This window comes from Macaca nemestrina, chromosome 7, assembly GCF_043159975.1.
Source record: "Macaca nemestrina isolate mMacNem1 chromosome 7, mMacNem.hap1, whole genome shotgun sequence".
Taxonomy (NCBI): Eukaryota; Metazoa; Chordata; class Mammalia; order Primates; family Cercopithecidae; genus Macaca; species Macaca nemestrina.
Genome location: NC_092131.1, coordinates 144,596,848 through 144,610,936, shown reverse-complemented (window position 1 = coordinate 144,610,936; position 14,089 = coordinate 144,596,848). Strand labels below are relative to the sequence as shown.

At 47.6% G+C, this 14,089-nt stretch overlaps 1 protein-coding gene and 1 pseudogene across 4 annotated transcripts in view; one reads left to right on the top strand and one right to left on the bottom strand.

The window, feature by feature from the left end:
• Positions 1-4,157, top strand: part of LOC105489700 (cingulin like 1) — a 175,644-nt gene extending 171,487 nt beyond the window's left edge. For 3 of the 4 annotated variants that reach the window (XM_071066791.1, XM_071066789.1, XM_011754703.3), the window contains one exon: positions 746-4,157. In XM_071066791.1, the coding sequence (XP_070922892.1) occupies positions 746-884 (139 nt within the window). In that variant the 3' untranslated portion in view covers positions 885-4,157. The remainder of the gene's footprint in view (positions 1-745) is intronic. The other variant, XM_071066790.1, reaches the window with a different exon arrangement.
• A 4,289-nt stretch (positions 4,158-8,446) lies between these two features.
• LOC139364027 (small ribosomal subunit protein uS15-like) lies at positions 8,447-10,592 on the bottom strand (annotated as a pseudogene).
• Positions 10,593-14,089: the final 3,497 nt, after the last annotated feature.

The following is a 14,089-nucleotide window of genomic DNA, read 5'->3' as shown; positions in this document are numbered from 1 at the left end:
AAATAAGGTAAAGTTCTGATTTGTGTCCTCATGAGGACTAGATTCCCTAAGCCTGGTTTCCAGGAGAGAGCAGCTCTCCGAAGCTTGTCTGCTGTGGTCCTAAGGATGGGCGCGTGGAGCGGAGGGCTGGGGACTGTGTGGGTTGCTTTTTCTGCTCCAGAGTCTCTCCCCAGAGTATGAGTTAAGATTCATGAGATTAGGTTCTTGTTAACCATAGAGCTGAGCTTTTCTTGGAGGCTGGCTGTGACATGGGGCTCTGTGCTGGCTGCCCAGGTAGTTCTCATCAATGGACAGAAGGCTCCAGCCCGTTGAGAATCCCGTAAAACAGGGCCTATCAGGTCACTGGCCCCAAGGTTGGTGTTAGGGTGCAGCATTTAAGAGGGCACCAAAAATCTCAATAATTAAGATAGATAACATTTTAATGCAATATTTAAAAGATAATGCATGCGATCCATGGTGAACAAGATACCAAAATTTTAAATTAAGACAAGATCAATAATGACAGCCTGGGGAAATCAACATTACTGATCCTGTCCCAACCTGGCCCACCCCATCAAGATGGGCTTTCCATACTGAAACGGGGGCAGTGGATTCCCTGTGGCTGAAGGGAACATCACCTGTTAAGTTCATGTGTTTCTTTTCTGTGCCACTCAGTGGGATGCAGGGGCAGCAACCCAAAACCCTTCCTTTATCTTCAAATTAGTGACGGGCCCAGGGCCAGGAAACATGCCCCTTGTTGTTTCAGCAGACTGAAGAAGCTGCCAAATAAAGTGCTGGATGACATGGATGACGACGATGACCTCAGCACGGACGGGGGAAGCCTCTACGAGGCGCCCCTGAGCTACACCTTCTCCAAGGACAGCACCACCGCCAGCCAGATCTGAGTGCTATGGAAGTGCCGGTCATCACTGCGGGAGCTGCAGCCGCCCAAAGCGGGAGGCAGGGAGGGGAGCGTCCGTCTGCCACCGAGACCATCGCCGCCCCTTTGCACAGCGTGCCAGCTCCTCAGTGTTACATTCCTCGCCAGGGTCTCTCAGTGGGTCTTTGACAGGAAGCTTTTGCAGTTTAAAATGTTGGGATGCCTGAGGAACAGGAGCCACCACCCCCTGGGGTGTTGTGAGAGATACACTTTGGTAGGCTGAGGCCCCTGTTCCACAGTCACTATTTGCATTGCTGTCCCTCCTCCCGTCCTAACTGCCCCTGCCAAGACAAAGGCTCCAGAAGGCTAGGACTTATTTAAAAGCACCGTGCAGGGAGGAAACTATATATAGCTTGTACATATTTTAAAGCAGACCTTCTCACAGACTGCTGCTGTTGCATTTGGAATGTGATGGAGGCTTGGTAGGATGGCTGGTTTGTAAAGTTCACACACCTATATTGAGTATTTTTTTTTTTTTTTTTTTTTTTTTGAGATGGAGTTTCACTCTTGTTGCCCAGGCTAGAGTGCAATGGTGCAACCTCAGCTCACTGCAACTTCTGCCTCCCTGGTTCAAGTGATTTTCCTGCCTCAGCCTCCCAAGTAGCTGGGATTACAGGCGCCCGTCACTGCTCCTGACTAATTTTTTGTGTTAGTAGAGAAGGGGTTTCACCCTGTTGGTCAGGCTGGTCTCAAACTGCTGACTTCAGTGATCCACCTGCCTCAGTCTCCCAAAGTGCTGGAATTACAGGCATGAGCCACCGTGCCCGGCCATTGAGTATTCTTTTTTAAAATATGAAGCTATTAGATTTTAAGTATTGAGGAGCAGAGGTGAGAGAGAGAGAGAGAGAGAGAGAGAGAGAGAGAAAGTCAAATAAAGACCACTTTGGAAACGAAGGTTGTAAAAAAAGAACTGTAGTGGTCACGGATAGCTAAGACTGAGAAGAGCAGTTCACACGGTCTGGGTAAACACGTCACTGGCACAGGGGAAAGCCAGAAGGTTGCTTGTGTCTGTGACTGCAGCTATGGCCTTGTTTGCTTATTTTATCTGGAATTCTGTTATAATTTCTGAACGTTCTGAGACCTGTTCCCAGTCACTGATTGCAATTTCTTTTACACAGATTGGATAGGGAGACTTATAGGTAAGGCCTTAAACAAATGAGGCCGTTTTTGGAAGGATGGGGCCATGTGGTCATGTCTTAATGGTCCTTTCCCTGCTCCTCCCACAGGAAGCTTTTGGGATCGGGGGAATAGGAGGGTGTGGGGGAAAGGTTCATAGACTTAGGTATGAGAATGAGGTGGGAGGTGTCTGGTGAGGTCATGGGGGAGGGGAGAGGAGAGAGGAGATAGGCAGGTGTGTGTGGGGGGCCTAGTGTGAGAAGGAAGACAGAGAAGTTCTTGAAAGCTGGGGGATGTGTGGGCAAGGAGTGGATTGAGCAGGATCTCAGGTTTATGTTGAGGAAGGGAGGAAAGAAACAGAAGTCAGGCAGAGGTGTGTCTGTGCAAACTAGAGAACTCCTTCCAGTTTCCTGGGACAAAGAGACATTGCCAGCAGCAGGTCGCAGGGAGTTGTTGAGGTCTGTGGGCAAGGCCACATGGCTGGAGAGGAACTTTAGGGAGCATGGCATCGGGAGGATGCTAGATATCTGGGGACTCCCTTCTGGCCTTCCTGTGTCACCTCACAATGTGGCAGTCTCCAGGCATACCCACAGGCCAGGCCCAATCACAGCTGGGCTTCCACAGGTCAGAGTATGGGACAGGATGTGGCCAGGGAGAGGACCCTGTGAGTTGGTGACATATATGGGACAGAGGTGGTAGTGTTCAGCTACTTCAGCAGTGTCCCCAACCATCCCAATAGGCGGGAGGCCTGTGGGCCAGAGAACTCCATGACAGTTGCCATGGGGTCCCACCTGCGCCAGGTCAGAGCCCACCCGACAGGATTCAGAATGGTCAGCCCAGTTTAAGAGTGGGAGTCTGGAGCCAGAGAGCCAAGCCCCTTGCACATCTACAGGGTCACTGTCATCCTCACCACAGCCGGGGGTGATTCTCATCTCTGCTTGCTTGTGTGGGGTGTGGACAATTCCTCCCTTTAGTCATTCACTCATTTAGCAAATATTTATTGGGCATCGATGATGTGTCAGGCACAGTCCTTGGCACAGAGAATACAGCAGTGAATTAAACAGGTACAAATTCCTTCCCTCCTGGAGCTCAGTGTCGGGAAAGGGGGTGGTAGATGACAATCAAACAAATCGACATGGAGGTCGAGCACCTCTGTACTCAAGCCCTCTGTCTCTCTGTCCTCCTGAGGACACGACAAGCCTGGTTCCCTAGAGCTCACTTTGACCCTTGATATGTTCATAATTTCCCTGCTGCTTCCGCCATCGTTAGACATCAGCCAATAAGCCTGCCTGGAGAAGCCTCAGGCCACTCATACCTAGAGACGGAGCTGGGGAAGGTCAGCACTCCCAAGAACTTGGGGAGCGTGTGTCTGTTTCGGTTTGTGAGAAAGTGGCTGCCCCTCATTCTGGTCAGTTCTTTCCAGTAGCCATGGGGCTGGCTACAAGAAGCAAAACGGCCCATGCAAAGAGAACAGAGGTCACTTTTCAAAACACTTGCATCATTACCCTAAAAATAGGCTGTTACGCATTTTGACAATTGTGCTATCCTACACTCTGAGGGAGTTGGCAACGCATGCGGTATGGTGGAGTGGGAAGAGTTAAGAGACTGGAAGTTAAGACAAGGGTTTTCAAGTCCCAGCTCATCTCACCCCAGTGACCTTGACAGTGTGCTCACTCTCAGAGCCATGGATTGCCTGGAACAAAGCGAAGATGAGGGCCCACGGTCCTTTCCAGGTATAACATGCTATCGTTCTTTAATTTTATTTTATGTATACATACTTTTTTTCTGTGTTCTTTTTTTCTTTAAGAACTAACCCCAATCAAGAATATTTTCTTTAGCTAGCTTAAAAAGAAAAATATATCTTATGTAAAAACACATACATGGCCAAATGCAATAACTGAAGAGACAATCATCCTGTATCTTTTGTGGTTTTTCCTGCTTCTGAGTGGTGGCTACAACGCCAGGTGGCTTATCCCATTGGGTTTCTGCTTTGGGGTATGGTTTGGTTGCTTTGGGTTGTCATGGGAAAGAGACATTCTCCTTGCAGCTACCTCCATGTAAGTGAATTCCTGGATAAAGCAAGATTTCCTTTCAATAAACACTGTCACCCAATGGGAATTTTGACTCGCCTGTGATTGTGACTTCTTTGTTTTCTCCAGAGCTTGGCTCTGTGTCCTCTAAGAAACTGCCAAGGTGAGTGGCTGGGAGCTACTGAGGGAAGTGGAACTTGGAGGCCTTCCAGCCCTGGGACTGGTTTCTGAAACAGAAGGGTGGGGACTGGTCAGTGGTGAATGCGGAGGGAATTAATGGCCCTGGATTCTTGTGTTATTCTGAGAAATCCAAACTGCCCGTTCCAGAAAATGGCAAAAGAGGGAGCATGTTCAATGTTAATTACAGAATAAACAGGAGCCCCCTGTGTACCCCTTTTTCTAAATTCGAGGTCTTCTGCAATCATAGTTGACACATAATCTCTCTCGATCTCACACCAGGCCCATAGCAGGCACCACAGTCTCTATTTTACAGAAAGCAAAACAGCTTCCCCATGGAAGGGGACTGACGATGATCATTGTCATCAGATCTGTCTATTCTTTGCCCTGTCCCCCGGAGAGTGACCCGTATAGGCCCTGGATTCCTTGATGGCCGCTCTGGTTGGGTTCAGCCGGTGGGAGCAGGTGGAATTTTGGGTATGTCTGCATCACTCCCTGCTCTGTGTGGCATTTTCAGGTGGGCTGCCCTGGGACTTGGGTGATCTTCTCTCCTTCAGCCTCTAGTTCTAAGTGTGGGGGGGTGGGTAGTCATGGCTTTCTCTTGCTGTTCCTCTCGGTCCCTGCCCTGGTGGGTTCCTGCCACACTGCCCACTCACCAGACCAGCCCTTCATTGAGCCACCAGATGGCTCACTGCTGTGTCCTGTCCAGAGCTCTGTACACAACCGCCTCTGCCTCCAGGTCAATGTAGACGACCTATTCCTCCAGCTCTCTGGCAGCACTGATTCTCCTCATTCTAATTGGAAGGGGTAACCTAATGTAAATGAGATTTTCTAATTTTAGTAAGTATAAAGGCTTTGTATAGATTGTTTCCTTTTTTTTGGTAAAAAGTCAGGTATATAGGTATATTGAGGTACATAATTTTCTAATTTGTAGTAAAAGTCACCCTTTTTAGCATTTTTTGCTTTTGTATTTGGGCCTCTGTATTTGGCCCTTCTACCGATGTCCTCTTGGTGGGAATGAGATTCTGAGTGGATACCTTTCCCTCAGGTCCTCGGGAAGAATGTGAGTCTGAAGGCCCAGAGCCAAAGCAAAAACGTTCCCCCAGGCCGGCAGTTCATTTCCTTCACATTCTCAGCATTCCTCCTCTGAGCTGGTAGATAGTTACGGGCAGCCTGTCTTTGTTGGAAGACTGTCATTAGCCAGAAATGTTTCTGTTGTAAATCTTCAAATGATTGGGGAGAAATGACTTGACAGCAGGTGCCTCTCAGGGGCGTGACAGCCCCAAATTCAGACATTCTAGGCTTTGCAGAGGGATCCACATGCCTTGGTCCTGCCCTCAGACCTGCCGAATACATAGGACTAAAGATTGTCACTGACTTTCACGGGCATGACTGAGTCCCAGCCCGTCTCCATCAACAAAGAAAGGCTGTAGTGTGTGCCCCTCCCGGGTTATGAAAGCTAGAGAAGTGCAGGTCACAGAGACGTTCAGCAGTAAGTTGAATGTGGTGTGGGGGGAAGCTTGCAAGGCTCCCACTGCGCTGGATCTCACTTGTCTCACCACAGTTGTCAACAGCTCCTAGGGGACGGGAAGTGTGATTCCAGAGGTTTGCTGGGTAAATGCAATTAAACGATTTTTGAGGAAAGGCGGAAACTGGTTTTTTGGGAGGTAAGGAAGCCGAGTCTCAGGGAAGTTGGGCATTTTGCCATCAGCCACACATGGAGTGAGTAGACAGCCCACAATTAACACCTGCCAGCGTGGAGCAGGCACCGCCGGCAAACAAGATCTAGGACCTTACGTGCTTACAGTGGGGCTACAAAACTGTTATTAAACTAAATGGAAATGACTTGTCAATATTAAGTCCTTCTATATTTATGTGATGCCCAATGTGTCTGTCTTTCCTTGTGCTTTGCTAATCAGACCTCTCGCCCGAGTACCGGCTGTTGGGCTGGAGGCTGGAGGCCCGGGCTTAGCAGCAGGGAACTGCCTTCCTGGAGGTGGCAGCATAGTCTCTGCCAAGCCAGGGGAGTGGTCCCAGTGGGAATGGGCTCTGCCTTCCCGTGAGTGGGCAGGAGGCTGACCTGTGTCCAGACAGGGAGAAACCTTGTGGGTCACAGCAAGCTTTGGGACTGACGGGCATGTGCAGAGCTCATCTGGAAGGCGGGGGATGCCTCAGCCCCCACCCCCCTTTCCCATGAGTAGCAGGGCTACAGCTGTGGAAGTAGGACCCAGCCTTTTGACGCAGTGTGTGGTGGACTGGAGATGGGAAGGGTTGTGTGTGCAGGTCGTGGGTAGTGCCCCTGCCACATACAGAGATCCCGGGCATCTCTTCTGGACCCCACCCAGGGACGGTACAACTTTACTATGGGAACAGACCCAGTAGTATATTGGGGCAGTGGGAATGGTTCTTTACTAATGCCTAAGATCCTTTAACAGGGCAGAAGCCATAACTGGGCAAACCTTACAGGCCAAGAATCTTTTGCACTTTATCTGATTTAATCTGCACCCTGTGAGGTAGGTGGCGTTACCCGCTTGGCGAGTTAGGAAATGTGTATAAAGATCAGTAACTTGCCCAGGGTCACCCAACTAGTAGCTAAAGTGGCTAAGTCCCAGGTCTGCCACTCTAACCACCCACAGTGGCCTGTACCTTACCGTGGCCATTCTCACACTGCTGCCCCTCTGAAATAGTCACTGCTGCCTTCCCTAACTGAGGACACTGGACACAAAGGCTGGGCCGCCGGATTGCAAGTCTGTGCTTGCAGCCTGAGGCCTGCTCTAAGGGAAGGCAGATGGCCTGCCTCTCCTTTCTGCAAAACCCCTGCCACCTGCTGCGTGCTGCCAGCCTGACTCACTGACTCCAGCTACCTCTGGGCCTCTGGCCCTTCTAGGACGGGCTTGTTTTCCAGGAAAGGGTTTGGAGATTAAGATAAGCCAGCTGCCTCCAGTTAAAGGCCCTGCTGCCTTTGAAAGGGCCGGGAAGCCTGCCAGTCCAGCTCCTTGGTTTGCTCGCTTCTCTCCGTGGCTGGGGCTGCTTCGCCTTTCATCTGTCCCTGCCTATCGTCGGGCATGAATACTGAGGCTGTTTGGAGACAGGCATAGGACTCCCTGCAGAGCGAGGCAAGGGATTTGTAAAACGGGTACCCAAGCTTCCTCTGAGGGTCTGGCTCCCCCATGGCCCTGTCTGTTCTTCCTGGGGAAGCTGCTTCTGGCATTTAGGGAACGAAGAACTAGAAAACAGAACTGGCCTCCTTTCAACCTGCCGCCTCCTCCAGCCTGGGTAGAATCCAAAGCTCTGGCCTTCCTGAGCGGTGCTTGTTCCTGACTTACGTAGATGGTTTTCTAAACCAAGTTCATTTTCTGAAACAGAATGAATAATTCACTCTACTACCTCCTCCCCTTCATGGCAGAATTTTTTCTTTTTTCCGTGTTTTCATGGCTGCTGGATTCTAAAATCAAGGTGCAAGATGCTTTGGGGCTTACTAAAGTCATGTAGCCTTCCTAGGCCCTGTGGAAAGGTTAGGTGCACCCAAGATAACCAGGGTTGGTTATTTCCCGTGAGAGTCAGGGGGTGCAGGCTGGAAGCATAGCGCTCCCTCCGCCCCCGTGCTGGTCATCATGTGGAGTGTGTGCTTTCTAAGAAGTGCCAGCCTGTGTCCAGAGCCTGCTGGGCAGATGTTAAGCTAGCTGTGGGCTTAGTCACGGTGACTCTGCTACCAACAGCAGCAACGTGGACATTTAGGGAGGAGCAAATAAGAGGAAGGAAGAAGCAGGCGAAGTAACAAGGCATGATATCTGATCTCTAGGCATTTCCAACGGAGGGATTTGGTTTGTTTAGGTTTCCACCACCAAGAATTAACAGTGGTTAACAGCTGTTCATATCTGTCTGCTTTACCTTTTTAAATAAACATTACAGATAAAATTGAAGTTCTCTTTTTGTCCCTCACTCCCTGCCAAAGGCAACCACTATTCTCAAATCTACTGGGTATTCTATTCAATTTTAAATACTTTTACATGTATGCATCCATGAACACCATGTAGTATGTTTTGTGTATTTTAAAATGTCATATACGTCTTAGCGTCTTGTACATAGTACTCTGTGACTTTTACATTCAAAATTATGTTTTTTTGAGGGCTATGTTGATGTCGATTATTTAGGCATTTGTTTTCCTTTTTAATCACTTTATTGCTTGAGTACCTAGACAAATTTATACAACCAGGGCACAAACTGTAGATGATTCATATTTCCAACTGGGAGGGAGGATTCGCTTGGTTTTATAGTATCGACGAGCCAGACGGTGAATCCGGCTCTCTCAGAATCAGACGGAATTTAGCAGCCTTATCCTTTCTGCTCCTCTCAAGATGCTTTTGAACAGCGACTGCTTTCTTAATTAAATGGTAGAGATCTTCAGGGAGATCAGGAGCAAGTCCCTTAGACTTAAGAATTCTTAAGATGTTATTGCCTGTCACAAAACGCACTTGTGCCGCACCGTGTGAATCTCTCAGGATCACACCGATTTGTGAAGGAGTCAGGCCCTTCTTGGCCAGTCTGTAAATCTGCTCCTTCACGTCATCAGATGTCAGCTTCAGCCAAGTAGGTATGCTGTGGTGATAGGGCAAAGCCGACTGGGACAGGCCCTTCCTGGGCGCATGCATGCGACCCCTGATGGCGGCAGTCAGGCAGTGAAAGCTTGTTTTTATTTTTTACGGTAATTTTTTGGGTAAAGTAAGTGTTGAATGTTGAGTTTTTAAAATGCTGGTTGCTTTACATGCCATCCGTTTCAAAAGGAGTTGAATTCTGCTTCAGGCATAACATGGTAGCTGGTATCAAATTGAACTCTTCCGCTGAGAACAACTAGAAAAGGTGGACAGAAGTTTCTTAAAAACAGCTGTTTGAAGACCTGGGAGAACAACCAAGACATTCTGACGTGGAATTGACTATTGTTCTTCCCTGGCTGCTGTTGCTCCTTGGATGGTCGGATGGGTGAGAGAGGTGCTCACAAATGCCCTGCAGTCTTTTTTTTTAAGACAAAAGATCGCCTCCTTCAGTTTGAAACTGTAGTGGAATCCAGACAGCGGGGTCTTCGGGCACTGGGAAGGCTGGCATGGGGACACTGTGGAGCAGAGCGAGGACAGGCCAGGCTGGGAGCTATATTGTAGGGTGCTCAAATTCTACCAAGATTCTAAAATATCACAAGTGTAATTAGGGGTGCATTATTTAAAAAAATAGTCTAAAGGAAGTCAGTACCTTAAGAGCCTCACTGGGGAGCAGTAAGACCCCAAGGGCTGACTTGACCGATGGCACAGTGACTAAACTGCACTGTAAGGAGAGTGGATCCAGGCAGGTAGTGTCAGGGTGAGGTTTGGCTCAGCTGGGATGTCCAAGTTTGGGACCAGAGCTGACCAGGCCTAAACAGTAAAAGAGGAACACCAAAAACTGCCCCAGAGAACTTCTGTCTCCATTTTCACCCTAGAGCACTGTTTCTCCTTGTCCTTCCAGTATGGAGAAGAAATACTAAAGAATATTGATTGGAAAGAACACTGAATTCTCAGCCTGTTTTGGGGTGGCATTTTCTGCTTTCCTTGGGTGGCCACATGTCTAGTTTCAGGATCACAAAGACCAAGGTCTCACCAGCTCTCTCCCCTGTGGAACAGTGGTGGCATCTTCTGTGTGATGGTGAATTTTAGGTGTCAACTTGACTGGGCTAAGGGATGCCCAGATAGCTGTTAAAGCATGAACTCTGGGTGTGTCTGTGAGGGTGTTTCCAGAAGAGATTAGTCTCTGAATTGGCAGACTGAGGAAAGCAGGTGACCCTCCCCACGGTGAGCAGACTCCGTCCAATCTGCTGAGGGCCCTAACTGAACCAAACGGTGGGGGAATAGAGAATTCATTCTCTACTTAAGCTGAGACATCCATCTTCTCCCATTCTCAGACATCAGTACTCCCTGCTCTCCAGCCTTCAAACTCTGAATGGGACTTACACAATCACTGCTACCCGTCCCCCTGACACCCCCATTTTCAGGCCTTTGGGCTTGGACTGAATTACAGCTTGCAGATGGAAAATCATGAGACTTCTCTGCCTCTAACTGCATGAGCCAATTCCTATAATAAATCTCTCTCTCTCTCTCTCTCTCTCTCTCTCTCTCTCTCTCTCTCTCCCCACACACGCACACACACACCCACCCATTGGTTCTATTCTCTGAGGATCCTTGATTAATACACTCATTCATCCCTTGAAACACCCACCTCTGGTGTGGAACTGACCATTGTTCTTCCCTGGCTGCTGTTGCTATGGGCACGGTGCTCGCAATCCTCCTTGGATGGTTGGATGGGTGAGAGGGGTGCTCATACATCCCTGGGCTAGCTGGGGCTAGTTGCCTTGTTCATTTTGCTATATTCTATTTGGACCCTTTATGACTGGAGTATGTACTACACTTAGCAAACTTTTAAGTTCAACACAGTAGGTGGAATCCTTACATCCTGGGAGTAGCTCTTCCAACACTTCAGAACTAGAGGCGTGCATGGTGGTGTGTGTTCTTAGGTACGCATTTCCTAGATACACGGTCCTGAAATGGAGTAACACCTCAATTTGCCAAGAGGCCTCCCGTGTGCTCCTGCTTGGCAGGTGGGGAGACTGAAAAGATTCATTACTTCCTTTATGTATTTATTTTTCTATATAGAATAAGGTAACTGTATTACCAAAAATTTGGAAAATAACCCCACCAGACTGATGCAACCATTATTTGCATTTTGGTCATTTCTTTCCAGTCTTTTTTTCCTACACAGTTTTTAAGGCATAGGTACAACTGCAGTGTTTATATGATTTGTATATGTTTTTGTTGTCACTTAACATTATAAATATTAGATGATCATTTTTTAAAACTGCTTTTTAAAAATACACTTAAAAATCACATCCCATTGAGTGTATCCTATCATCAGTTAATTATAATACTATTCCTATATTAACAGATGTTCAGGATTTGAAATTCTGCCTTCCTACGTCAAATACTGTTATATCTGTAGCTTTTTCATCTTTCAAATAATTTGCTTTGGCTAGATGACCAGAAAGAGAAGAGGAAAGAAAAAAGTCTTTAAGTCTCTATAAGAGTTCCTAATATGGTTTGGCTATGTGATCCAAATTTTATGTTGAATTGTAATTCAAAGTGTTGGGGGAGGCACCTGGTGGGAGGCGACTGGATTATGAGGGCAGATTCCCTTCATGCTGTTCTCGTGATAGTTCATTCTCACGAGATCTGATGGTTTAAAAGTGCGTGGCACTTCTCCCCTCACTCTCTTTCTCTCTCCTGTTGCCATGTGAAGATGTGCTTGCTTCACCTTTGCCTTCCACCATGATTGTAAGTTTTCCGAGGCTTCCCAGTCATGCTTCCTGTACAGCCTGCAGAACTGTGAGTCAATTAAACCTTCTTCATAAGTTACACAGTCTCAGGTAGTTCTTTATAGCAGTGTGAGAACATACTAATACAGTTCCCAAATTGATTTTCAGAAGGGTTTACTAGTTTGTATAGACCCAAGCAATTACAAATGTGTCAGTTTCTCCCTTTCTCTCTCCCATCAGCTTTGATTATTAACCTCTCTCCCTGAGTAATAGATTAATCTTTCTTTCATCGGGGCAATTATTTTTATATTGTTAGTGAAGTTTCTTTTATAAATTGTCCTTTTGTGAGTCCTCTTAATTTTTTATCTGTTGTCTAGTGTGGTTTTTGAGTAGCACATAAAAGAAATGCAGATAGTACAGGAGGGTAAAACAATGAAGAGTGAGTCTTCCATTCTTGGCCCTCATTTCTCCAGGCTTTACCCAGAGGCAATCACTGTTTCTAGTTTATTTTGTTTCTTCTGCTTCTTATACCTTTTTCTTGGGGACTCCTGGATCCCTTGCCCTCTGGCTTCCCACTGCCTTTCAGCTTCTCTTTCTAGGGCACCCTACCCGCAGCTGCAGTGTCAGGCCTGGTGCATCTTTCTTCCCTAACAGGCCCACAGTGGTCAAATCTCTAAACATATGAACACTTACTGGGGGAGGTAGTGAGGATGGGAGCCAGTGGGGGAAGTGGCCTGGGAGGGAGATACTTCCAGGTAGATCTCATCTTCCTGAGATGGCAACAGGAGATTTGGACCAAAGGCTTAGGCCCTGTGGGGGACAGCATTTTGAACCAGGGACTGCGGAAGTGCAGTTTTCTTGGTTCTCAGGTGGGCTCTTTAAGGAGGAGACTGACAGGTGACGGAAGGCTTCACAGTCCTGATGTAATAGCTGAGGTAGACAGCAGGGGGAGCTGTTGGCCACTTGTGGCCCAAATGTGGCACAGGAAAAGATTAGTGGCTCCTGTGATACAGGGCCCCACTTCACCAGTGGTGAAGTGCCAAAGAGGACTTTGGACAAACGAAGCTTTACCTTCCCGGTGTTGCCCAGGTAATCTGGTGCTCCTATGTTACCCTTATGTGAACTGTCGCGATATTTGCATTGCAACAAATTGAATTCCAACATTTATTGTGAGCTGCTATTTTGTGAGAGACCTATGTTATTCATGCATACCTTTCAAAGGGCAGTCACTGTGCACCTAGTTTGCACTGGCTTATGTTGAGATGAGTAAGGCTCAGTTCTGGACCCAACGGGATCAGAAATGTCCACTGAGAACGGAAAAAACAAGGAATGGAATTTCCAGCACTAGAAAAGAGGTACAGATGAAGTATGGCGGAGGTTCATGATGGGAAGGAGTGTCACTGACTGGAGCAATCAGGGCAGGATTCATAGAGGAAATGGCATTCAAAAGGGCTTTAAAATGGGTGCAATATTTTAGAACGGTTTATTACGAAATTTTAATCTTCTAGAAAGGTGCATCTTTGTTGGAAAAAACAGAGGGAACACGGGGATGAAAGCTGGGCTCAGAGGATCAGTCAGTTGCATTAAAATCTTAAATAAATGAAGTGGAGAATTATTGGAAGTGAGACTGGAAAACACGTTTGGATCCGTATTTTTGGAGAACCTTGAATACCACTCTTAGTAACAGGGAAGCAGTAGCTGCTTATAAGCAGGAGATTCCGGATAAAAAGTAGAGAAGTTGGGTTTTATGCCTTCTTGTCATTTCTGAGAAGATGAGTAATTTTAAAAAAATAGCCAGTGAAATTTAGTTCCTATAAAAGGTGTGATCCTTGATCATCAATAAGGACAATCAGCTTCTCCCAATGGAGAAATCTCTCATGATCCATTTCACACATCCCTGGGTGCAAATTACTACCTAGTCCACACCAGTGCTTCTCAAACCTGAGTGTGCATCAGAATAACCTTGAGGGTTTGTGAAAACAGACTGCTGGGCCCACTCCCAGAGTTTCTAGGACAGCCGAGAATTTTTTTTTTTTTTTTTTTTTTTTTTTTTTTGAGACGGAGTCTCGCTCTGTTGCCCGGGCTGGAGTGCAGTGGCCAGATCTCAGCTCACCGCAAGCTCCGCCTCCCGGGTTTACGCTGCCTCAGCCTCCGGAGTAGCTGGGACTACAGGCGCCCGCCTAGTTTTTTGTATTTTTTTAGTACAGACGGGGTTTCACCGTGTTAGCCAGGATGGTCTCGATCTCCTGACCTCGTGATCCGCCCGTCTTGGCCTCCCAAAGTGCTGGGATTACAGGCTTGAGCCAACGCGCCCAGCCGCGACAACCAAGAATTTGATGCTGATGCTGCTGGTCTGGGGACCACACTGAGAACCTCTGGGTTTAAACATCCTACCTGACCTTTCTCAGTATATCCACTGGGTGGCAGCAGAGAGCACCACAGGCACTGCACGGAGGTCAGACCTGGAAAGCCCAGGCAGAGGCTATGGAGGGCTATTTCTGTGTGTTCAATGTA